Genomic DNA, 24,545 nt, shown 5'->3' on the forward strand with positions numbered 1-24,545 from the left:
CACCAAGTTCAAAGGTATCCATATTCCTTGTAAGAACCCATGGCTGGCTCCAGCTGTGGTCTTCACTGATGTAAGTAACTGTATGCCCATGTGTGCCAGACACTGTACTAGGCCTAAGGGAGAATAGTGAGCAAAATTCAATTCCAGCTGAAAATTCTTAAGGAATTCAAAACCCCCAGGAAGTGCCACAATTCAGCTTAGTTCTCAGTTGATTCTTCCCCCAGTTGAAAGCACACAGGGAGCTAACCCATGGGCAAACCAGGACCATTTGGTGCAATTTCCAAACTCTTCAGGATGCGTTGGAACTCTGAGAAGACCTTATGAGGGTTAGAGCCCCTTTATGGAGAAACCTGGTCACTGAAGCATCTCTACTCCCAGGGTCAGCCTGTCCTCGAGACCAAGGCGGAGAAGGGGGAGGCCTATCAGGAAGTCCATCTGCCCATGTTTCAAGGATCCTGAGCTGAGTCCTTATAAAAATAAAATGGCGAGACCCAAATAAAAACCTTATTTTCTGTTTAATTCGTTTTGCCAAACAAACACAGTGAAAACTTTAGTCTGACTAATTGTACAGAAAATAGAATTTGTAACCAGTAGCAAACATAACAGGATAGACCTAAGTCCCTGGCAGGCTGGATTTCCATCAACAGGTCACCTAGATCCCCTTGTAGATGGCCTCCTGGGAGGGAAGTCCTAGGAAGCTGAGGCACAGATCTGCCAGTCCCCATCAGAATCACAGGCTGCACCTGGGAAGGAAAAGCACAAAAAAGTAGAACTGATGTTACTTGGATCTCTTATCACTACACACACAACAATTGTCTCTGATTGCCAGCCAAACTCAAGGTGTTGTCTTCCCAAAGCCATAGTCCTCCAGCATCCCACCTGCATCCCTATGGGATAAGTTTCAAGTTCAGTGGTTCTGAAGCCTCTGCTTAACCAGAACCTGCAATATAAACTTGGGGTTAGGGAGTGAAGGTGTGGATGGGTAGACAAAGTCATAACCGCTGGTGTCCCTAGTGCAGTCTCAGACTTCAGGACGTTGCTTCAGGAGGAAATGAGAGGGTACTAGGTCACCAGCAAAAGAGTCCAGCTGCCCTAAGCCTCAGTACTGTCAAACAGTGCCCCAGGAGTATGAGGGAGTTCAACAACGGTGGCCTCAGGTCCCTCTAAGCTGGCAGGGATCTGGGAGTCCGGAGGGCCAAAAAGGGACTCGTTTACATTCCGTGCTTCTTGCGGATGACAGCCATGGCCAGCAGCCGATCCTTCTCGCGAAGTTCTTCGCGGAGCTTGGCCTCGGTGAGACGCAGGTGACGGATGCTGCCCTTCATCTCTTTCATCTTTACTTCCATTAGCGCCAGGATGTCCCGCTGCTCGTTCAGCTTGCGCAAGAGCTCCTCCTCCGTGGTGCCTGACGACAACGAGTACGAGTGGTCGGAGCCAGTATCAGGGAAGCCCTCTTCGCCCACCACCACCAACTGTGGGCCCATGGGGCACTCGGCGGCCTCCAGCCCTGCTGTAGCAGCCTCTAGCTCCGACGCAGCGGCGGCGGCGGCTGCGCCCTCTGCGGCCGCGAACTCCACTTGCACCGTCAGGTCGATGGGCTTAACGTCTTCTCCCGTGGGAGTGGGAGGCACCGGCGGCACGGTTCCTGGAGCCTGGCTGCTGTCTACAGCGGCCTGAAGGGTGAGGAGCACAGCCGCAGAAGCTGATACCAGGTTAGGCTGCAGCTGAGTGGTCTGGGCAGTGGAAGCGGACGGCGACGGCTGCTGCTGCTGCTGTTGCTGCTGCTGTTGCTGTTGCTGCTGCTGCTGCTGCCTGCGGCGGGCGGCTGCGGCCCCCGCGGGTCTGCGTGCTACTTTGCGCTCGTTTACGCCGCGCAGTGGGAAGATGGTGGGGACTCGCACAGTGTAGGTTTTGCGGCCGCCCTGGAAGTGAACGCTGCAGAGACGGTGGCCCGTGGTGGGCTGGAAGGTGGAGAAGCACCCGCTGACGCCGGCACGGGACACATTCTTGAGCCAGAGGCGCCGCAGCTCAGCGTCCTTGGGAAACGTGTAGAAGTGCAACGCCTTGTCCCGGTGCGAGTTGTTGTAGCAGCCCGGCACGCAGCACGTAAATCCAGGCATGGCTGCGCCGCGCGGCCCGACCCGGCCCACCGGCCTCCTGCGCTTTTCGACGGTCGGGTCTGTCTGCCGCCGCCCGCCCCTCGACGGGCGGCGCCGCGCGAGGCCTTCGGCGGCCTCCCACTACTGCCGCCCGGCACGGCCGGCCTAACTCAGCGCCCCGTGCCCAGAATACGCCTCCCGCCGGCCCGCGCCGCGCCGCCGGTCCAGCCGCCCGCCTGCGCTCCGGAGTGGGCCCCGGGGACGCCGCGAAGGACCGCCTGAGGAGGAGGACTACGCCCCCCACAATGCACTGCGCCAGAAGCCGCTCACTTCCGGAGCGGGGGCGTGCTTATTCCGGTCGCTTTCCAGTGCACGGCGACGAGCCACGTAGAGAGGACTCTTCCCCTACTCGGCTCACCCTCGGCGGACTAGAGAGGCGTATTCGGTTGGAGCTCTGTCGCTTGGAGAGCCCTTCGCAAGGACCTGGAATCCTGAAGTGGGTTGGGCGGTGCGCGCCTCTCCAGTGCGCATGCGCTCTGGGCGTGTGCCCAGCGAAACTACAAATCCCGCAATGCCTTGCGCTAAACTTGGCGGCTGCGGCCTGGAGCGCCGCCTAAGGGAAAGGTCGGGTTGCAAGCTGATCAGGATTCGGATTAGGTTGTGCTGTACGCCGGAAGCGGTCCCACAACCCAGAGCCGCTCTGTTCGCGGCATTCCTGCGGGGGAGGGGAGGCAGGGCCTTAGCCTCCCACCGGGGCCTCAGGAGCGTCTTTGTCTGCATTGGAAACTCCCACCGACTTTGACGCTGCTTGCGTTGACTCACTTACTGACCAATGATCACATATAGTCAATCACTGGGTGCCTACTGTGTGCGGAACACAGTGCACGGAGTTGGAAATCATGTAGGAACCAAGTCGACCCGACACGACTATAGAGGGACTGAGGGTCGGACTTGGATAATAGATGTGAATGCACGCTAATGGATGTCTAATCACAGAAATAAACACTCCAAAAAAAAAGAACACGAGAGGAAAAATTCGGAGGCGGAGGCCCCAGAAGAAAAAAATCCATAAGGGACTTCTCTGGTGGTCCAGTGTTTAAGACTCAGCTTCCACTGCATAGGGCACGTGTCGCATCCCTGTTCCCGGAACTACGACCCCCAAAGTTGTGTAACGTAAAAAACAAAACCAAAAACGTAAACATCCACGAAAGCTTGGGTAGCTAGGAGCAGCTGGTTCTTTCCCTGGGCGCCAGTATGTAACGCCCTGAGGCAAGCAGGAGCTAGGCTCCGCCCTTAAAGAGACAGAACGGCAGAAGCTCCGAAAGATAACCAAACCAGGCCACCTTAAAAGATTTGTGGTTTTATTATGACAGCGACTGCGAACTGTTGGAAGGGTGTGAAACGAAAGGATGGACAAGATTTGTATTGTAACAAGTTACCTACCGATTCCCTCGACTTCTCTGGGGAAAGTGTTCTAAAGGGCAAGAGAGACTGGAAAACCAAGGAAGCAGGCTCTTGTTCAGAAGAATTAACTGTAAGCTAGCCCTCCTCCTTTGCTGAGTACCCCGTTCCTCCTACTTCTTGCCCTTCTTCTCCCTTTCTCCTGACTCTCCCTCCTCATTTTGTGCTCTTCTGATTACAAACCACAGGTAGTCATTCAAAGCCTAGTATACGTTATTTCTAATTATTTGATATAAAAAAAATAGATCGGGCCTTTTAAAAAGAACAATAGCGCTCCAAGTTAACTGCAGAAGAGAACAATAGCACTACAACTGTTATTTTTTTTTTTTAAGTTTGTTATTTATTGTAAAACAAACCCATACATAAAATGTTCTAGAAGCATACAGGACAGTGCGGGAAGTGGGAAGACCTATTTTTCTGGTCCCAACACCCAAACATTACCTGTTTACATTTCTGTTTACGACCAGTGTGATCCTTTGTTATTTGTGTGGGTTCCACAGAACCATCCCTCCTGGCCAATGCTATTGAGGTCCACGGCTTGAACCAATTTAGATTCAGAAATGCATTCTATAGTATGTGTAGCTCATGCTGAAACATGTGCATTCATTTGGGTGAATCATTTATACTATTAAAACATGAATACACACTTTGTTATATGTTTGAATGTCTATAAAATGTGTGCGGTAGAGATAAAACTCAGCAAAAGATCATTGTATTGTTATATATTTTCATTGTCATACAGTTACCAATATGGTTCTACTCCTACCAGTCTCAAGACATACCTTACTCAAAAAAAGTTGGTGAGAGGTCAAATTGATGTCATTTCTTTGTGTACAGAACATTGAAGATTATGCTTTATAGAACTCTACCTTCTAGTACATAAAATGACTTCTAATCTACATAGTATTCTACACTGAAAAAAATACCTGGAATGCAATGCATGGTTTTCTCTCTACCCTCACTGCCCTGGCCACCTTTTATCTTGTCACCTCTGGAGAAAGGCAAGAACTTTTGTCACATGTCTCCCTACTTCCAATCTTGCCTCCCTTGCAATCTGTTCTTTACATCATTGCCAGAGAAAATATGATTATGTAATACATCTGCTTAAATCCCTCCAGTGGCCTGTTGGCATTTGGAAGATTATTCAGACTCCTTTGCAGAACCTGTGAGGTCACGTGAAGACCTCATGTGGTCTGGTCCCATGAACCTAGTTCTTTTGTCTGTTAGTTTTGGGGTTTTTTGTTTGTTTGTTTGTTTTTTGGCCGTGCCACATTGCTTGTGGGATTTCAGTTCCTGAAACAGGGATTAAACCTAGGCCCTCAGCAATGAGAGCACAGAGTCCTAACCATTGAATTGCCAGAGAATTCCCCCTTTTTCTTTTTTGACAAGTAATATAAAGCCACAAGGTTTCCCTCGTGGCTCAGATGGTAAAGAGTCTGCCTGCAATGCAGGAAACCCCGGTTCGATTCCTGGGTCAGGAAGATCCTCTGGAAAAGGAAATAGCAACCCACTATAGTATTCTTGCCTGGGAAATCCCATGGACAGAGGAGCCTGGTGGACTACATCCCATGGGGTCACAAAGAGCCCAACACGACTGAGCAACTAACACACACACACAAGTATAAAGTTTAATCAATCATGGAAACACAGGACAATCTATGGAAACAATATTATGCTAAAGTAAGCTTGTTCTCAAATTGTTTTGAAAAGGTTTTTATGTGAAAAACATGTGTATCATCCAGTTCAAGACTTTATAAATAATAAATAAATGTACTTAGGTTGATAGTGATGGTGGAAAAGTGCCTGCAAAGGGCTAGTGAATTAAGTCAGGTAACACAGAAAGTGAAAGTGAAAGTTGCTCAGTTGTGTCCAACTCTTTGTGACCCCATGGACTGTAGTCCATGGAATTCTCCAGGCCAGAATACTGGAGTGGGTAGCCTTTCCCTTCTGCAGGGGATCTTCCCAGCCCAGGGATTGAACCCAGGTCTCCTGCATTGCAGGTGGATTCTTTACTGGCTGAGCCACAAGGGAAGCCATCATAGAGGTCAGATCTAAATGACAGGGTGCAAGGTAAGGGAATTAGAGAAGGTGAGGTTCGGAAAAAAAAACAAAACCGGCACTTTACAGGAACAGATCACCTTTAATTCACCTTTAATGAGGCGAGAAGGGGCAGCAGTCCCATTAGTTGGCTGCTGTGCTAAGTCAAGAAGAGAGTAGGTATATATGAAAACATATATATGTTGAGATACATCATTTTGAGGGGGTCCTGTTTTTCCTCATGATTATTTTTAATTAGTTAGCTTTCAACAACTGGGGTAAGGAATTCCTGAGACCGGCCGGAGACTGGCATCGGCTGGGAGCTGAACGTAATCAATCTTAATGCCCATTCCTTTCTTCGGGGGAAAAAGTTCTTTATTCTGTATAGAATGGTGGGGAGGACCTGGAGGGGAGTTTTAACTCCAGGCTATTTTGAGCCGTGTAGCTTTCCTTCACAGGGATATTGATATGATTTTCCTCCGCAGTTCTCTTATTTTGAGACGCAAAAATATTTTTTTTTAATTTTTGAGATGCAAAAATCTTATATTTTCTTTAATCTATGTTTAAACACAAACACAAATGTGCCATGCCTGTTTCTAGTATCTGATACTTCACACTCAATTTAGGATCATGAAGGAAAACTCCACAGGAAATGCATTACTCAAGTTCTACTTCAGTTCCCACTAAAACTTAAGAAAGGTGAGCAATGGGGCTATCAATTGGTGAAAATATGGTAACGGAGTCTCCAATATTAACAGAACTTTTGAGAGCCGGAATTCATCTCGAAATTGCTTGTGTTTGGAAATTTTAACATCTCTGCTGGATCACAAACAGCTCACTAGCCTCCTAGCCTGAAAACTGATCTATTGTGATAGATACAGACACATTGGTCAGCAAATGCAAATTTGACCAGATCACATATAGAATACAGGAACTTTTTAGTGGCCCAAATGTGTCTCTCCTCATCTTCAGAGAGGGAGATGAGAGTGAGAGACATTCTAACAATAGTAGCTGCTATTTTTTTTTTTTTTTTTTGTGGCCTGGCTTATTATATGTCAGATCCTGAGTTAAACATTATCTCTTTGAGTCATTACACACATACCCTTATTAGGTGGGTATCACCCTCCTTTACAGGTAAGGAAACCGAGGTTTTGAATGGTTGTGTATATTTGCCCAGGTTTAAGAATGGGGCTTCTTCCCCAGTGGCTTAGTGGGAAGGAATCTGCCTGCAGTGCAGGAGATACAGGAGATGAAGGTTCGATCCCTGGGTTGGGAAGATCCGCTGTAGGCTGCTGCTGCTGCTGCTAAGTCGCTTCAGTCTTGTCCGACTCTGTGCGACCCCATACACGGCAGCCCACCAGGCTCCCCGGTCCCTGGGATTCTCCAGGCAAGAACACTGGAGGAGGAAATTGCAACCGTACTTTTGCCTGGAAAATCCCATGGACGGAGGAGCCTGGTGGGCTGCCGTCCATGGGGTTGCTAGAGTCGGACACAACTGAGCGACTTCACTTTCACTTTTCACTTTAATGCATCGGAGAAGGAAATGGCAACCCACTCCAGTGTTCTTGCCTGGAGAATCCCAAGGACAGGGGAGCCTGGTAGGCTGCTGTCTATGGGGTCGCACAGAGTCGGACACGACTGAAGCGACCTAGCAGCAGCAGCAGCCAGTATTTTTGTCAGGAAAATTCTACGGGCAGAGGAGTCTGGCGGCCTACAGTCCACAGGGTCGCTAAGAGTCGGACACGACTGAGCAATTGAACACAACACACAAGGTAAGGATGCCTGCAAAACCAGTTTGCAGCCACCATTGTACACACCGAGAGAAGGCCGCTGCAGCACTAGAACTGCAATTCCCATGGGGCTGTGCGGCTGCCTTACGAGAGTTGACCTAATTCGGAAGCATCGCGATAGTTGGCTTAAATGAGGCGGCGGGAAGGAGACGGCTGTGGATATTCAAGCCGTTGGGAAAGTGGGCAATGAGGCCATGGCCTACAACTTCAGCCCTGACAGCGAGCCCACGACACGCACACTGCTACGGCAGGTGCTGGATACAGCGGTCCCGCGCACACCGCGGCGAGCTCGGAGTACTCGGTCTGGGTATGTGAGGGCGCTGCGCCAGCACAAGAGCAACCACAGGCCCTGCGAGATGGGGTCCCGCGCTGACTCAGTTTGGAGAGGGAAACTTGAGTTCCGGAGAAGAGCAGAGCCCAGGACTCAGACCAGGCTCCTTTCTCCCCCCTGGACTCGGGTCATATGTTTGTGCCCCAACCCCTGAGCCTCCAGGCCACTCAGGACAGCATCACTGGGGGGGCCGCTTTTGGAAGCTCAGAACCTGGTCTTCTGCTCTGTTCTCTAGGCCAGTTTTCCAGACTTGTCCAGGCATCTGCCCTGAACTGCCTCCCAGGCGGTTCGTTCCCAGCTGAAAGATGGGGAAGGAATTGGAGAGAACAGCCTGAGTAGCAGTCGGGAGGCAGGAACTGGAACGATGCTTTGCTAGGGAGCAGGGAATTTGGCCGGACGTGGTGGGAGTGTCAGTGGCTGAGGGCGGTGGTGAGCTCATGGTGCAGAAGGTGTGGAAGATGGTGTCTGCTGACATTCTGGGGCGCTGCAGTTCTTTTATAGACAATGAGAAGCCATTCACTATAGGTTTTACACCTATGAGTGACGAGGTGGGAGTTATGCCATAGAAACATTTATGTAGTTCTGGAATCTGAGAGGAGATTGGACTGGAAAAACTAGGGCTAGAGTGACCCATGTGGAGGTTGCTGTCCGACCTTGAAGAGTACTTAAGAGGTTTAAAACATTTTTTAAATATCCTTAGTTTGTTTTAATGTCTAGAACGGATACTTTTCCAGTTGTTCCGCTTATCAGTGTGGTTAACCCCTGATTCTGCCAAAGTCACCTCTGTGAAGTTTTCCTCAGCCCTTCTCTCTGGCTGGGTCGTCATATTTCCTTTCTCTTCCCATTCTTCTCTGGCTCCCTTTTATCCACAACCCTGTTGACACAGGACTGGGAACACGGCTATGGGAGGGGCAAGTGGTTTCTGGGTCCCTGTCCCTGAGGGTAGAAGACTTCAGCCAGGATCCCAGATGAAGATACGTCTCTAATTCCTCTTGTTCCCCTTTCCTACATGATTCTCACAGTTGCTGGTCTTTACACAGTGCCCAGAGAGACCTGCTTGAAACACCTTCCTCTAGGAGGCAGAGGAGTCAAACAAAGATGACTGCCAGGCGTCGTTCTCATACAGCCACGGTAAGTGCCCTACCCACTGACCATTATAGGGCTCTGGTTGCCTTCAGGGGACCCTTGAGTTCTAGCTCTGCTCTGGAGCCCACGTGGAGGGACTCTCAAGGCAAAAGAACAGACTGATTGCTTGGTGCTTTTCCCCAAAGTCTGTTGACAGATTGGCCCGTGTTCAAGCCAGTGGACACCTGGAGGAACAGACACCCCGGACTCTGTTGAAGAACATCATACTAACTGGTGAGCAAGCACTGGCCTGCAGTAAGAGTCAGGCTCCAGCCCCATGGTATCCCTCATTTAGGGTAGCCTGCCCTGTCAGCTTCATGCTCTCTTTGCTATTTCTTTATTTTTGGTTGCAATGAGTCTTTGTTGCTGTGTGTGGGCTTTCTCTAGTTGCAGCAAGTGCAGGCTACTCTTCATTGCAGTGCGTGGGTTTCTCATTGCAGTGGCTTCTCTTACTGCAGAGCACAGGCTCTAGGGTGCATGGGCTTCAGTAGTTGTGCCACTCAGGGTTAGTTGCTGCACAGCATGTGGAATCTTCCCGACCAGAGAACAAACCTGTGTCCCCTGCATTGGCAGGCAGATTCTTACCCACTGCATCACCTGGGAAGTCCTCTCCTTGCTATTTCTATAGCTCCAGAATCTTCCATTGTAATGCCAGAGGCTGTGGTGAAGCTGGTGCCATCACCACAGGTGGTCCAGCCTTCCAGACGGAAAAGCAGTCGGGGCAGGTACAGTAAATTCCCCCCTTGGACTGGGCTGTTGGGGGCATTATTGGTCAAGGAGTCTCTTGGGGGGCCCCAAGAGCCAGAATTGGGTGTCCTACTCTGTCTGAGATAAGCTCCATCCTTGTAGTCTGGAGCTGCAACTTCCTGAACTTGAGCCCCCCACAACCCTGGCTCCAGGTCTGCTGGCTCCTGGCAGAAGGAAGCAGAGGCTGAGGTTGTCAGAGTTTCAGCAAGGAATGGACTGGGGGCATCTTTCCCAAGGTGAGGTCCTGGACAACACCTGTGGCCACCCTCCTCTGTCCTCTGGAGAGACTGAGGAGGCCTGAGAGGCCTGATGACTTATGGTTTCTTTTTACATCTTCTGTAGAGCCTCGTGAGAATGCTGATGCCTCTTCCCTCACCAGGTGCTGTTGCCTATTTATTCTGGGAATTGGTGGAAGAGAGGCTTGGGAAAGGAGGTGCTGACTAGGAGGGAATCTGACCATACTCCTCCATGCTCACAGCATGGTGGCTGTTCTAAGAGATGAGACCACCAGGGGAGCTGGGGGAATTTCTGGGGTGGGGGAAGGGGGTTAGGCCTCAGGTACCTGACTTTCCTTTGTGCCTTACCCCTCCCATCAGCTCTCTCAACTTGACCTTTGCCATGCCTCTCCAGCCACAATCAGTGAAGAGGCCTGGTTTGGCTCGTAGACCTCCTACTCGCCGAGTGGTAGATGTGGGTACATTTTTGCAGGATCTGCGAGATACTTCCCTGACGGTGGCTCCTCCAGGTAAGGTTGAGATTTTCCTCTTCTAGTCGATGGGGAAAGCTTCCACCCCATGATTGATGGGAGGTGCTGTTGGGTCCAGGGTTGCTTCTCTCTCCTTTGTGTCAGGAATGGTGAGCAGTCCTGGCCAGTAGGTCTATGAGGACTTCCTGGTTTCTTTCCACAAGTTGCCTCTTATCTTGTGGATCCAGTCTTAGTCCCTCAGTATCTTCCAGAACCTTGTATCCTTGAAGAGCTACAGGAGTCAGGGTAGGAAAGGGGTGTGATATGGTGGCTGGAGCTTATTGAAAGATTGAAAAGGGCTAAGTTTCAGGATGAGTTGGTCAGCCAGAGCTGACCTGGGAGCCTGATTCTAGAAAACAAATGAAGTTCATCACGGCAAGAGAAGGGTTTCTGGCAGAGGGACCTGAGAAAGAAGTGGAGAATGGAGGCATGGGTGAGCAGTTTGAGTGGGGCAAGCTCTGGAGCCTGGGGATGCCAGGCTGAGGAGCAGGGAGGTAAGCAAGGAGAGCTGTGGAAGAGAGATTAAGCTGAGTGCTAGGTAGTCTTCTCTTTCTGAGGGCCACTTGGGCAGACCCATAGACCTACTACTTAGGCCCTGGTGACTGGGTAGCAGCAGGTGGGCAAAATTCTGAGTGCCACCTGGCCTTTGATTTCCAGGTGAGAGCCACAGAACCCCTGTTGCTACTGTGCCAATGGACACAGTGTTGGAGGACACCCAGCCCTTCTCTCAGCCCTTGGCTGGCCATTCCCCCAGTGTCCACCACTCCCTGCCTTGTCCCTCTCCCTCTGGGGCCAAAGAAGTGGAGGGGGCTGCCAGTCGCAGGACACGGAGCAGCGGGCATGGACTTCAGAACAGCTGTGAGTATGTGGGGCATGCGACCTGGAGTCAAGCCTAGCTCGAGCAAGAATTGGCATTGGTGGTTTTTCCTCCTCAGGCCCATAGGTGTGCCCTTCCCCCTCCCCCAAGTCCCTTTAGAGGGCTCTTGATCCGTTCATCCAATAGCAAAGTCAGTGTTGGGCCAGGACACTCCAAACCAGTACCCTGGTGCCGCCTCTGGCCTTCTTCCCTCCTTGATGGGCTAGGCTGGGTTTTACTACTCCATCTTTACCTTCTCAGAGCTACAGCCCTGGCCTACTGCTTCTCTAGTGTGTATTCTGTCCCCTAGACTCAGGTCCTGGAAAACCAGCCCAGCTTCTGGCAAGAAAGATGGAGGAGGTTGAAGCCATTGCTATGGGCTTGCCAAACACCAGCAGTGTCTCTGGAGAAGATGGCATAGAGCCCCTACAGAATGGAGTAGGTGAGGAAGCAGAGGAAAGTATGGAAGAAAGCATGAGTGTGAGGGAAGTGGAGAAGGCAGCAGAAGAACAAGGATCTGCCAGGGCAGAAGAGCCTGAAGGACACACAGAGGTGGCCGCAGCAGCAGGATCCTTGGGGGCTATTGAGGCCAAGGAGCCAGAAGGATCTTCAGAGGATGAAGACACCTCTGGTAGGTTGGGTACAGGGCCCAGTGTAGGGATCAGGGAGTGGGTGGGTAAGTAACAGCTGTGTTCCTGGCCTCGGAGGAGGGACTTAACCTGGCTTGTGTTTCTGGGCACAGGTAGTCTTGGGCCAGGGAAACTCTGTGAAGGGCACCTTGCTTGGCCGGAGCTAGTTGGAACCATCAAAGAACAGGATAAAGGAGCTGCGGGCCTTCAAGGTTGGGTGAGATGGTCAGGCCTGAGCCTCCTATAACCCTGTGCTTCCTCTGCAGCAAGTCCAGAATTGCCCCCCAGCACTCCAGAGTTCCTTCGGACCAGGCGACTTCAGTTTCCTGAGCCGGCTCCACCACCAAGCACTGCAGTGTAAGAGCCCATGACCCTGTTCCACACGGGCCTCTTAGAAGGGGACAGGCACTGAAGTTGGCATTGGGCACCATAGGGTTATTACTCTTCCTATAGGTATGCAGATGTTACCCAGTAGAGCACCCTGAGGTGGGCTGGGCAGGGCTCACTGAGAGCACATCTGTCATCCCATGCTGCTTGCAGGGGCATAGAAGAGCCTGGCCAGGGGGAAGTACCTGGGCTAATAAGTAGTCAGAGGAGGCTTCCTGGAGGAGGATTAGCAGAATGGGACAGGCAGCAATAGCTGGGGGAGTGTCTATGCTAAAGCCTGAGGATCATGGGCCTGAGCAAGTAGTGGTTTGTATGATGAGGTGAGACAGGGACATTGTGTCCAGTTTATGAAGCATCAGGGCCCCAGGGAAAGACCAGGCTTCTACATAGCCCCACATCTCCATTGCCCACCAGAATTGGTTGGAACTGTAGGCCGAGGCTGGCCAAGGAGCACAAGGACCCCAATCTTGGCAGGAGCCAGCAAGATTTATCTTTGATTAGGGGCCTCTTAAGGGAGCATTTAGCTTAACTCTGTTCACTTCTTGTCTCCAGGTTACCTTCAGAACTCCCAAAGCATCTCTCGGCCAGGATTCCTCCCAGGCCCCGAATCCCTGGCTCCAGACCCCGTCAAGATCCCTACAAGGCTGGACTGAACCACTACGCAAAACTCTTTAGCTTCTATGCTAAGATGCCCATGGAGAAGAAGGCTGAGGAGATGGTGGAGAAGTGGTGAGTCCTTGACATTTGTAGGCTGGGGAGAGGAGCCCCTCAGATCATGAACAGTCTGTCCTACCCCAACCTTCCTGGCAGCCTGGACAAGTACTTCCAGCATCTTTGTAACGACTTGGAGGTATTTGCTGCTCATGCTGGGCGCAAGACCGTGAGGCCAGAGGACCTGGAGCTGCTGTTGCGAAGGTAAGCGGATGGAAACAGGGAGGTGCTGGGTGTGGGAATGCTGGCACTGATTCTCTCATTCTCTGTCCTCTGCTGCAGGCAGGGCCTGGTCACTGACCAAGTCTCCCTGCATGTGCTCGTGGAGCGGCACCTGCCCCTGGAGTACCGGCAGCTGCTCATCCCTTGTGCCTTCAGTGGCAACTCTGTCTTCCCCTCCCAGTAGGAGCCAGGACTCAACACCTGCCCTGTCCCACCTGGGGTTGCTTGGCCCCACATACACTTCTAGGTTTCCTCCCCACCCGTCAGCATCAATAAAGTGTCACAAACAGAATATGCTGTGTTTTGATGCATTTCCTGGGACAGCCAGGCAGGGACCAAGCCCCTCTCCTTGACTCCCCATCATAACCTAGAGAATAGCATGGGTTAAGACAAAGAATTTTATAACAACAATCAGAGGTTAGCAGCACGGGAGCACTTAGGCTGCCCCAGTGGCCTTAGCTTGCAGGTTCCTGCTCCCGAGGCCCCATACGCCTAATGTCACTCATCTGAAGCTGTTCTAGTGCAGTCTGGAGCTGTGTCACAATGCCTTCTTCCCTTTCCTCACCCTCCTCTGGCATTTCTGTCATGGGGAGCTGGAAGGCCTGCCTCAAATAGTGGTTCAAGGTCTGCTTGTCCAGGTTGGGATCAATGTTCATCAGGGCCTCACGTACCTTGGGTAGGGTCACCTCCTCGTTGCTGTTCCGCAAAGAAAGAGAGAGACAGACCTTGACCCTCTGCTCTTTACCCAGACCCCAAGATGCCCTCTCCTGGGCTTGAGTGTTATGTAAGGCCCAGCAGCAAGCTTGATGCTTAGGGAGACCCAGGGGCTAGAGGTGCTACTTCGTGGGCCAGCCTGCAGGACTTGCCTATGACTGGATGAGCCTGTGGGCCCCAGGATCACTCACAGTTCCAGGCCCAGCTCCTGCTTTAACTCGTTTAAGTATTCATCCTTTTCCACCACGTACTGTTCCCACAGCTTTTGCACAAAGGGCACGCTCTGGCCCTCCTCATCCTGGGAAGGGGCCACAAGGCAGGGTGAAGATACACGGGCTAGTCTAGGCAGAGGCTAGGTCAGGGCTGGGCAAGTTCCTGGGCCCCGACCCACCTCCATAAACAACAGGCGGTAGTCGAGCAAGTCTGCATTGCTGCTGCTGGGATGCCAGCCCCCTGCCTCCATCAACTCCTGGATTCTCTCATCCTTCTTCAAGGGGAAGGTGCTCTTGAGGACAGTACTGTAGGGAGACATGAGGGCCGACAGGCCTGGCAGAGGCCTGCTTACCCATCTTACTGCACCCCTCTGCCAGTCCTACTAGTGCTCAAAAGGGCAGCATGCCTTGGGGTTCTGGCCTTTTCCCACCAGGCTCCCCTTCCCCCTGCACAGCTGGGAACCAGGCCAGAGGGCATGTTGGGCTAGAATTTGGGGTGACCCAACTGGTCTCTCACCTTAACTGCTCCATGGTTAGTAGCCCCTCATTCTGGCTGTCAACGTTTGTCATCTCCTTCAGCAGCTGTGCTATGGTCTGCTTCTGCTTGATGTACACACTCTCTTTCCTCTATGGGAGGAAGCATTGACTATCTCACTGTTTCCTAGAGGCGTAGGGACAGAGCTGGCCTATGCTGGGGACAAAGGGTAGAGAGCCAGGCCCAAGCTTACCTTTCCCATCAAGACTGCATAGAACTGACTCATGACTTCATTGGTATGGAAGAGCTTGATATATTCAAAAATGGTGTAAGCCCAGGCCATGGCATCACCAGGCCCAAAGTGGCGCTCCAGGAAACTGAAGAAGAAATCTGGGAACTTCTCTTTCTGCAGGGTAGGGGGAAGACTGCTTGGTTGGCCCTCCTCCCAGTTCCCTAGCACTTCGAGGGAATACCGCCCCCTCACCGCCCCGTCCACATCCACCCTCCACCATTGGAGGATTCAGGCAGCCATGCCAGGCTAAAACAGCTGGAGAGATCTGACCTGCTCCTCAGTGATACGTTCCTTCCAGGCATCCTTGAGGAGTTTTACCACTTCCTTCTTGGTTGGCTTCTTGTTCTCCACAATGCCATCAAACCGAAGGAAAGGGGGGATGGATTCCCCATAGCCCTGAAAGGAACTATGTCAGCTTGTCTCTGGGCCCAGCTGTAGCCCCACCAACAAGCAGGGCAAAGCCCCACATTGTTCCCCCGGAACCTGAAGTTTTCTCAGCAGTGAGGCCTGGCTATTCCCCGAGCCCAGGGACTACCCTACCAGACCAGGGAAGAAGTCTTTCTCCCTGAGCAGCCCCTCGCCAATCTCCTCCAGAAGCACGTCCACCAGCTGGTCGCTGTTCTTGCCCTCAGCCAGCATGTGCCAGCGATCTCGTCCTCCAGCCACCATATCTGCAGGGGTTGCAGAGAGGGAGCTGGAGTCCAGACCACACACTTGTGCAGTCCCTAGGGCCCGAGGGCCAGCATTACCTTCACACTTGGACCAGTCCGGCCGTGGCGTGGAGGTGCGCTGGATCTCCTGCAGCTCAGAGTAGAACTGGTCCCGCTCCTTCAGTGTGCTCATGTGCAACTGCAGCAGCATCTCGTGCTCCTTGCGGACCTCTTCGTAGTCGTCTCTCAGGCTCTCCAGCTGTGGGCAGGGTGATTGGTCCTTGCTACCCACCTGTGTGGCCCTGCCCTACCCTGTCTGCCCACCAGCACCTGCTCCTGCAGTTCCTTGAGGGTTTTCTCCTGCATTTCAAAGTCCCTCCTGGGCACCACATCTCCAAAGTTGGCCTTCATGGTGTTGAGTTCCATCTGTGTGCGGGTCAGGTCTTGCCGGGCCATCTTCAGAGCCACTGTTAGCTTCACGGGGTCCTCCCCCCAGACGCCTGCCAGGAGGCCCGCCAGCTCGTATCACCCTGGCTCTGGGGCCTGTAGCCCAGGACAGGGTTGAGTGTCCCTCAGGGCACATCCCGGGTCTTCCTGCTCTCCCAGGATGGGAACCACTGAGTCTTTCCATCATGCTACCACTGTAGGACTTTGAGCTTAAATAGAGAAGCCCAAGACGTGGAGTACCAGGCCTGTGCAGCCCTTGGGGAGTCTAGGTTGTCTCAACTGCCAGCAATTGTTTCCTACATAAACAACAAGTCTGTGATTCTCAGGCCAGCTCAGAAGATCCACAGACCCTGGTGGCAGCAGGAACATCTCTCACTGGGAGTGAGCATGGAATGAGCAGGTATCAGGAGCAATGAATACATGGGAGTGAGTGGTGAGAGTCAGACTCCTCTCCAGCAGGGCAGAAACCCACCTCAGGCTTACCTGGGGACTGGGCTAGTGACATGTCTTCCCGCTGGTAGCGTAGCTCATTCAGGTCTGCAATGAGGATCTTGCGGGCATCTCTCTCACTGAGGTAGTGCAGATACTCCTCAGCCAGGTTCTTCCTCAGTTTGGTCACCTGTTGGGGAGATGGCTCTGTGGTCAGGGGCTGTCTCTGGACAGCTCATCACCACAGTGGATGGGTGGGTGCTGGGCGGTCCTACCAGGGCCTGGGGACAGAAAAGGGAGGAAGGAGAGGAGACTGGTTGTTCCTGTCAAAGTGTCGAAGCTTCCACCTGTGGAGAAAGTCTGGCAGCCAAGGAGTAGGACTCTGCTAGCACTGAGGGCCACACTGAGGCAGTGCTGGGCCAAGGAGGAGGGCAGCATGTGGAAGCAGGGTTTGGGATCAGGTGGTGGCTCTGTATGTTATTCCAGGTAGGTTAGAGAGAGCCAGGGGGTCACACCAGTGCCAAAGGCCTCAAGGTCACCCGTGGGGTGGGGTGGCAGGAATTCAGGGAGTTGGGCACCACATTACTCCCTTTTCACCTCAGTCTGCAATGAGATCTTCTCCTCATTCTTCTTGTCAATGAGTTTTAGCAAATTCATCTTCTCTTTCTTCAGCATGGAGATTTCATCTCTCTCCTCAGCCCTCATGGCCAGGATCCTCTCGTTGCAGTTCTCATTCACAGTGATCAGCTTGGCCTTCAGGGGCTCCAGAGCCCGAATTTTTTCCCTCTGGTGGGCTAAGCAGGGACAGGTAGGGGAGGCCCTTTGGGGCCATGGAAGACAAACAGCCAGCAGACACTGTTCTGAGGTTACAGTGAGCAACTATGTCCCTTGCAAACTCAAGTCTATACTCCCATTCAAAGAAGTCTATACTCCCTGCTTAAGAACTTCCTGCACTTGCTTTTCAACCAGGGCAGAGTCCAGATGAGGACCGGGGTCTCACCTCTGCGCCTCCCCTGTACAGTTTTTAGTTATGCAGCTGTGCCATGCCCAGCACCTCCTGAGCCTGGGGAGGGAAGCCCCCTCACTTCCCTGAACTACACACTCCCTTCTGGGCTTCAGTCTCAATAGAAAAGATGCTCTGTTTCCTACAGATACCGCCCCACCATGCTACCAAGAATGGGCAGTAGTCAGTTGCCCTGGGGTGCCCTATCATGGAAGAGTGTAAGCAAGAAGGCTTGGTGACCTCAAAGCCCAGTTTGTAGGTACCCCAGACCCCTGCAGAACCCAGAAGATCAAAATAGGATCTTCTGTGCCTCTTCCAGGCTGGGCCCAGGCAGAGAGGCTGCAGTCTTACCCAGCATCACCTCATATGCATTCTTGATGGAGGACAGCAATGGCTTGTATGTTTTGAAGTCCTCTATGAAGAATTCAAAGATCTCTCTGTAAGGCTGGCAAGAAAAGGGAAACTGTCATCTCCTGGCCTATAGCTGCCACCCTCAGTGGGACCTAAGTGTTTCTTTGCTCAACTTAGAAGGGTTGTAGTGTGAAGCTGCCAGTCAATTCACATTCAAATAAATGCCACAGGCACCCTAGGGTCTCGCACAGTCCAGGAGCTGAGTGCATCCCTCTAAACTGCTCTCTGGAGACCTGGCAGGCAACCTGGGTCAGGGCCTCCCCCTCTCTACCTGTGCCCCCTCTCTGGCTCTCCAGACAGCCGGCCTCCTCCATTCACTGAGCTTCAGCTGGCCTCTCACCAACACCCCTCCCTGTTTACAGCACTTTAGGCTCTAACCTTACATTCCAAACTCCAATGAGACATGTGCTTTCCTGTCCTACCTGGACACACCGGAAGCTTTTGGAAGCAACATTGTCTACTGGAATGAGCACAGACTCCTGAACCCACCCTGAGAGTTTGAGTCCTAGCTCCACTGCTGTGAAGCTGGATGCCCTCTCAGCTTCTGCTTCCTTGTTAGCGAGGTTCCTTTTAGCTCATGAGGCCATATCTAGGCCCCATCCAGAGCTTGCACACAGATGGTGCTCAGCAAATGCTTGTGGCAGTGACTAAGTCAGAATTGTGGGGTTCCCCATCATCATTTCCGTTTGAGCAGGAATTGGGTGATTACTTCCCTGATATGCATCAGAATCTAGGTTACATCCAGATTTCTTTCTGTCTTGGCTAAGTTCCTCAAGCTTGGGGCTGGTGTGACTGGGCTGGTGGACATTTTATGACCCCTGCTTGCCCAACTGTCAGGCTTCAGGCTCCATTCACTGATATCGAATGACCCAAGGTGGGTGCTGGGGATCACAGAAGGGACTGGAGACTGTATCCAGGCCACTTACTCAGGTCAAGAAGCCCAAGCCTCAGGAGAGTTTTGGTTCCACCCTGGTCGCTTTGCTTGCTCACTGGCTTTGTCATAGAACCTGTTTCTCTTACCAGGAATGGGGAACCCAAAAGAGCTGGGGAAGGCTGGTCTCTGCAGAAAATCTGAAGTGCCCAGTCCCGGTGAGTAAGGTTCCTTGGCAGCCCTGCCCCTGCCTCCCCGCAGGGGTTCTGTGGTTCTGACCTGCAGCCTTAGTTCCTGGGCAGAATCTGTGCTTAGGTCCAGCAGGAGGAGCTCCTTGCGCAGGTAGTTCTCAAGCTGCTCCAGGTACCTCGGCTTGGTTGTGCCCAGGGGCTGCTGCAAGCTACTGCAGGGGGTGGTGAGCTGAGATGCCATGGACACCCTGCCGGACCCTCATGCCCCACAGGTCTGTGGCAGCACACATCCCTGTACTGTTTCTGGGCCCAGTCTATCCACCATCAGGCTGACCCTGGCTTACCCTGCCCGCTTCCGGTAGTCATCTGAACAGGGCTTTCGATTATGCAGAATGGTCTGGTCACTGATGTATCTGGGCCATGGGGACAGGTGGCCACCAATGGAGAAGGAACCAGACTATAAGAAGGGACAGGTGGGGTTACCATGACAACATTGCTCCCCTTCCTGATGTTCTTTTCCAGGCTTCTCCTTCTACTCCTGGGTCTTTCCTCCCCCACACATGTCTTAATATGGTTCACAATTAAGACTGTGGTCCTTATGGGAATTCCCTGGTGGTCCAGTGCTTAGGACTCCACACTTCCACTGCCTGGGTAGCACCAATACCTCAGGGAAACAGCAACACTTTTGAAGAGCTATGAACGGGCCTATGCCCATGGAGAGCAGGCCAGCTGAGGCTGAGGTCTGGGCTGGCCACTGCAGAGGGCACAGAGGTGAGGTGGCAGCTCTATCATAAGGTCCCCAAAGCCTTACTTATGACTATGAAAAAAGTCAGAAAACTCCCTACGTATCTAAAAATAGAAGACTATTGTGCAGCCATGAAATATTTACAAAGAGGCTTAACATGGGTTATAGCAAGGGTTAAGTAAAGCCTGAAATTAGGGAATAAGCACAACCAGGTAAGATGAAAAACCAGAAAAGAAGGAAGAAATAACCCAAAAGAATATCAGCAGTTATTCTGTAATGATAGGCCATTGGGTGCTTTTGTATCTATAATTGTGTATTTTTCAAAATTTTCTACAATGCATAAATTACTTTGAAATAAAAAAAAACATTGAATTATTGAATTCAATATTAAAGCCTGCTCTGTGGCCCTGAGCCCAGCTTCCAGGTTCTTCTGGGATGGAGGCCAGGCCTACCTCCCATGTCCCACATATCCAGGTTCTAGGAGTCCTTCCAGACTAATGATAGCTGGCTCCTGACCCTCTTAGGGTGGAAATTGCCCCTGTCTCCTTGGGCTCTTCTTTGCATTCTTAGTTCTACCTATTTTATCTCAATCTTGCAATCATCCATTCTTTCCCGAAATATTTTGGAAAGTACATAGTAAGTCTAGTTGCTAGGTCTCAGGGAGGACTCCAGCCTCTGGAAGTTTGGGTTGACCTATCTCTGTACTTCCAGAATTGATGGCATCACACTTCATACTCTTCATAGTCTTTTTTGCCCCTTAATTCCAGTATGGTTGATTTACAGTGTTGTGGTAACACTCTTCATAGTCTTAAGTAGCATTTAGCAAGTATTGTGGAATAAATATTTAGGGAAGCATGATTTAGTTGGATGCATGATATAATAAAAACAGAAACGCTACTTATTGGGTGTATATGTTCACACATGCTTTGCCAGGGTCAAGAATGCTCCAGGTTGGCTATTCATATTTAGGATCTCAGGGGTTCTCCCTGATACTCTTTTTCAATCCCAACACCCACTCTTTCCCATCATCACACCCCCATCTTCTCTCAGAAACAAGAGTAGAGTCTTGCTTACCACTGTTATCACCAATGCCTGACACACAGTGGAAATCAACAAATATTTGTTGAATAAATAAAAACATAGCATGGGAGGGGGAAGAGATGATGAGACAGAATTGTGAAGAGTTTAAAGCTCAAAGAAAATGTGGTACATATATACATAGTGGAATACTACCCAGCCATAAAAAAGAATGAAATAATGCCATTTGCAGCAATGTGGATGGACCTAGAGAGTATCATATTAATGAAGCAAGTCAGAGAAAGCTAAATATAATATCGATTACATGTGGAATCTAAAATAATTATACAAGTTAACTTATTTACAAAACATAGACTCACATAGAAAACAAACTTAGTTACCAAAGGGGATAGCCGAGTGGGCATGGGGGAGATAAATTAGGATTTGGGGATTAACATATACACACTACTATATATAAAATTGGTAAACAACAGGACCTACTGTATAGCACAGGGAAATATACTCAATATCTTGTCTTACTAACCTATAAGGTAATAATTACTATATAATTGTAATAATAACCTATAATGGAAAAGAACCTGAAAAAGAATATATGTATAATGGAATCACTTTTCTGTACACTTGAAACTAACACATTGTAAAGTAACCATACTTCAACAAAAAAGAACAGAAAATATAAGAGTAACAAAGGGAGACCAGCCTTGAAAATTCCCTGAGAAGACAAAACCAGTTTAGTCATAGAAATAAAGCTTAATTTAGCTTATTTTGGGAGACTTAAAAAATAAAAGAGGCCAGATCTCGCGTTCTGTCTGCCGTTTCTGTCAAGAGAAGACGGAGTTACCCTATTTTGTTTTCCCGGCATACGCTGCTTTCTTGGTCTGGTTATCAAACAGCCGTAAGCGGGTGGCTGGAAGGCGGTGTTCCCGTGAGCTGTGCTCTCTGCTTCCCCCTGCAGGTGAAAACGGGAAGGGCGGCCCCGGGGGTCGGAGGGACTGCAGGAGAGTGCAACGCCCCCTGGTGGTTAAGTACGGTATCACTGCCGACGAGCAAAATAAAGGGAGTGAGCCGGGTCCCACTTCCACTGAATAGCTGGCAGCCCCAAGTAATCAGGATCGTGCGGTAATGAGGCTGCGCTTGGTCTCCGCTTAGAGTCCACACTACCCCTTTCTCGCCCTGACATCAGGTTTTTGATGTTTGAAGTCCCCAGCCTCACAAAGGGTACAGATCATGTTCCCATCTTCTACATAAGATACACTCACCTAAGTGTGTGTTGGAAAACTACCACAGCCCACAATTCTCCACGGTGAGCTGGACTTACAAGTTTGCTCAAATGTGTTTTTTTCACCTGTGATTTTTGGACAATGGCTGTTTGGTGATTAAATAGTAGTAACAATCTTATGATAATATCAACAAAACTCCTAAATCTTAACTTAGCATTTTTTTAAATTTGTGGGGAGAATCAGCAATGGCACTCATTCCCCACTGCAGTGAAAGTGTAGAGTCCTAACCACTGGACTGCCAGGAAATTCCCCAGCATTCATTTCTATATAAAAACTTCAAAGAACAGGAATGGAGGGAGAGACTGTCCTGAGACTGATAGAGTTCCTACTTCCAGTGCAGAGCCAACAACACAATGGATGAACATTCTTTGCTACTGCCTTCACACACTTACTCACAGCAGTTATGGCACACATTATAGCAGCCACTCAAGTGCTACATCAGGCACTAGGGCTGTAAAGACAAAAAAGATACAGTCATTGTTCTAAAAGACCCTGACAGATCTGGTGGGACCGTCCCAGCACCACGCACAACGCCTGGCACATGATTGGCTGGATGAAGAAATGAGGTCCACTCCAGAATGCTGTGTTGCAAGAGAAGATTATCTGTGGGCAGGGATTGGTCTGGGAAGGCTTTTCAGGTGAGGTGTGGCAAGTGTGCATGCTCCTACCCCAGAGGCTGGTGGGCCTGGCCTCTGACCCACACACCCCTGACTGGGGATCAAAATTTGGAGATCCCACAGGACATTGCCACTAACCAGCAGTGTCTTCCGTTTCTGAGAAAGCTTGCGTTTCTGGGTATTCTTGGTTTCTGTGAAGAGGGAATCATCTATGGACACTCCTAAAGGCCGCAGGTGTGCTCTGCACAGAGGAGAAGGAAGGGGTGGGTGACAGAGCCTTGAGTGGGGAGTGCACTTCCACCCTTCCCAGAACCACAAGACATGGCCTCCTCTCTCCTCCAAGCCAGGTTCTGGGTCTTCCCAGTGCTGCCTCCAGATTCCCAGAGGTGCTGTCAACAAGCTCCGGATTCTGGGCTCAAAGTATTTTCCCACATTCTCCTCATCACTGGAATCTCATGTACTCCTGCAGTGGTATAACACCCCTTACCAGGAACCCATAAAACCATGCAGGCCTACACTTCCTTCAGCATTCATCTGTGGTTCTAATGATCATTGTATGTACATTACCAGCACATTCTAGGGGTGTGATACCAAAGGCAGGTGCTATAGGACAAGAAGTACAGAGTCTGGAGTCAAGAGTCAGGGTGAGAGTCTTGAACTTCTACTTACTAGTTAATAGGACTCAGAGGCTGACATCTATCTTCTAACAGGAACCCTCTTGGGCATGTAATTTAACTTTGCTCAGCCCAGTTTCCTTACAAGAAGATGGAGACAATTCTTTCTTTTTTTCTAACACATAATCCTCTGAGGAGTTCTAGTGTTTTATTTTTAAAATATTTATTTTAAAATTTTTTTTTTTATAAATTTATTTATAAATCTTATTTTTTAAAAAAATATTTATTTGGCTGTGGCTTTTCTGGCTATAGGAGCTTGTTATCATATTTGCAGTGTCCAGATGCTGCACCTGTGAATACAGGCAGGAGCTACCTTGAGGCTACGGGATGTTCTTGGGCTGCTTACAGATGCTTTTTTATCTTCAGCCAGCGGGTAAAGAGGCTGTTTATCCTGTGGCTAAGAGTGCAAATCTAGAGACTCACATGGCTGAGATCAAATACCAACTCCATGACTTATAAACATGTCTAAAACACATGATCTCTTCAGATTTCTATTTCTTTGTTTGTAAAATGATGATATTACCACCTCATAGAGTTGCTGTGAGGGTTAAATATGGTGTATGGAGCACTTGACACTTAATGCACGCTCAACACGAAAAAGCTAGCTGTTGCTAATGATAAAGTGCGCCTCCCCTTTTACTGGGCTTCCCCTGTGGCTCAGCTGGTAAAGAATCCGCGTGCAATGCGGAAGACCTGGGTTGGACCCCTGGGTTGGGAAGATCCCCTGGAGAAAGGGAAGGCTACCCACTCCAGTATTCTGGCCTGGAGAATTCCATGGACTATACAGTCCATGGGGTCGCAAAGAGTCGGACACGACTGAGTGACTTTCACTTTCACTTTCCCCTTTTACTAGAATGTAACCACCTTCCTGGGCCGACAAATATCTGAGATTGTTTCTGTACCACTGTTCCAGTGGGGCTGGAGCCCCAGACCAATAGACAGAGGCAGGAGGTGCAGAGGTCTGAAGCAGGTACCCTTTCTCTTTCTGGAATTACTCAAGGCCTCCTCTCCGGCCTCAGACCGCCAAGCCTACCTCGACGTGGTGGGGAAGTTGAGGGGTTGCGAGTTCGGGGAATCCATGACCCTAGGGCAGCCGGGCAGCCGGGCAGCCCGCACCCGCGGCCTGGGAAGCTCTGGTAGTGTACAGTCCGTCACCATGGCGACCAGATCCCAGCAGCCCATCGGCGGGGGCAGGATCAGGATTGTGTCACGCCCCCGAATCCGGCTCCCGCGCGCCGGGAGGAAAGCCAAGCAGCAAAGGTGTACTCGGACGGGGAATAGGGACTGAAGGTCTCCTCAGAGTCAGTCATTACAGCGGCTATGACCCTAGCGACCAGAGCTGAGGCTGGGGCATAA

At 50.7% G+C, this 24,545-nt stretch overlaps 3 protein-coding genes across 16 annotated transcripts; 1 reads left to right on the plus strand and 2 right to left on the minus strand.

The window, feature by feature from the left end:
* Positions 1-498: 498 nt before the first annotated feature.
* THAP11 (THAP domain containing 11) lies at positions 499-2,363 on the minus strand. The gene is made up of 2 exons (XM_070388169.1): positions 880-2,363; positions 499-743 (listed from the first exon to the last, which is right to left on the minus strand). The coding sequence occupies exon 1, from the start codon at positions 2,118-2,120 to the stop codon at positions 1,212-1,214; it is 909 nt and encodes a 302-aa protein (XP_070244270.1). The 5' UTR covers positions 2,121-2,363; the 3' UTR covers positions 499-743; positions 880-1,211.
* A 199-nt stretch (positions 2,364-2,562) lies between these two features.
* CENPT (centromere protein T) lies at positions 2,563-13,432 on the plus strand. Of its 6 annotated transcripts, none has more exons than XM_070388167.1 (13): positions 2,563-3,633; positions 8,759-8,849; positions 8,990-9,077; positions 9,421-9,568; positions 9,693-9,826; positions 9,933-9,969; positions 10,187-10,335; positions 10,993-11,193; positions 11,502-11,822; positions 12,087-12,177; positions 12,760-12,936; positions 13,018-13,122; positions 13,201-13,432. In XM_070388167.1, the coding sequence occupies exons 2-13, from the start codon at positions 8,817-8,819 to the stop codon at positions 13,322-13,324; spliced, it is 1,608 nt and encodes a 535-aa protein (XP_070244268.1). In that variant the 5' UTR covers positions 2,563-3,633; positions 8,759-8,816; the 3' UTR covers positions 13,325-13,432. The 6 variants fall into 6 exon arrangements, with proteins under 6 accessions (XP_070244268.1, XP_070244264.1, XP_070244265.1 ...); XM_070388163.1 differs by lacking the exon at positions 2,563-3,633 and adding an exon at positions 7,196-7,694 and having other exon boundaries at positions 8,741-8,849; XM_070388164.1 differs by lacking the exon at positions 2,563-3,633 and adding an exon at positions 7,200-7,694.
* Positions 10,352-24,507, minus strand: TSNAXIP1 (translin associated factor X interacting protein 1). Of its 9 annotated transcripts, XM_070388157.1 has the most exons (18): positions 24,223-24,505; positions 22,654-22,756; positions 21,460-21,567; positions 19,180-19,292; positions 18,924-19,047; positions 17,714-17,807; positions 16,957-17,153; positions 16,414-16,549; positions 15,814-15,983; positions 15,583-15,742; positions 15,374-15,504; positions 15,104-15,229; positions 14,795-14,947; positions 14,584-14,693; positions 14,246-14,372; positions 14,046-14,152; positions 13,812-13,836; positions 10,406-10,567 (listed from the first exon to the last, which is right to left on the minus strand). In XM_070388157.1, exons 1-18 carry the CDS (start codon positions 24,369-24,371, stop codon positions 10,526-10,528), a joined length of 2,175 nt encoding a protein of 724 aa, XP_070244258.1. In that variant the 5' UTR covers positions 24,372-24,505; the 3' UTR covers positions 10,406-10,525. The 9 variants fall into 9 exon arrangements, with proteins under 9 accessions (XP_070244259.1, XP_070244258.1, XP_070244256.1 ...); XM_070388158.1 differs by lacking the exon at positions 14,046-14,152 and having other exon boundaries at positions 10,352-10,567; positions 24,223-24,507; XM_070388155.1 differs by lacking the exon at positions 10,406-10,567 and having other exon boundaries at positions 13,439-13,836; positions 18,924-19,044; positions 24,223-24,506.
* Between the last annotated feature and the right edge of the window lie 38 nt (positions 24,508-24,545).

The sequence above is a fragment of the Bos mutus genome, chromosome 18, assembly GCF_027580195.1.
Source record: "Bos mutus isolate GX-2022 chromosome 18, NWIPB_WYAK_1.1, whole genome shotgun sequence".
NCBI classification, from domain to species: domain Eukaryota; kingdom Metazoa; phylum Chordata; class Mammalia; order Artiodactyla; family Bovidae; genus Bos; species Bos mutus.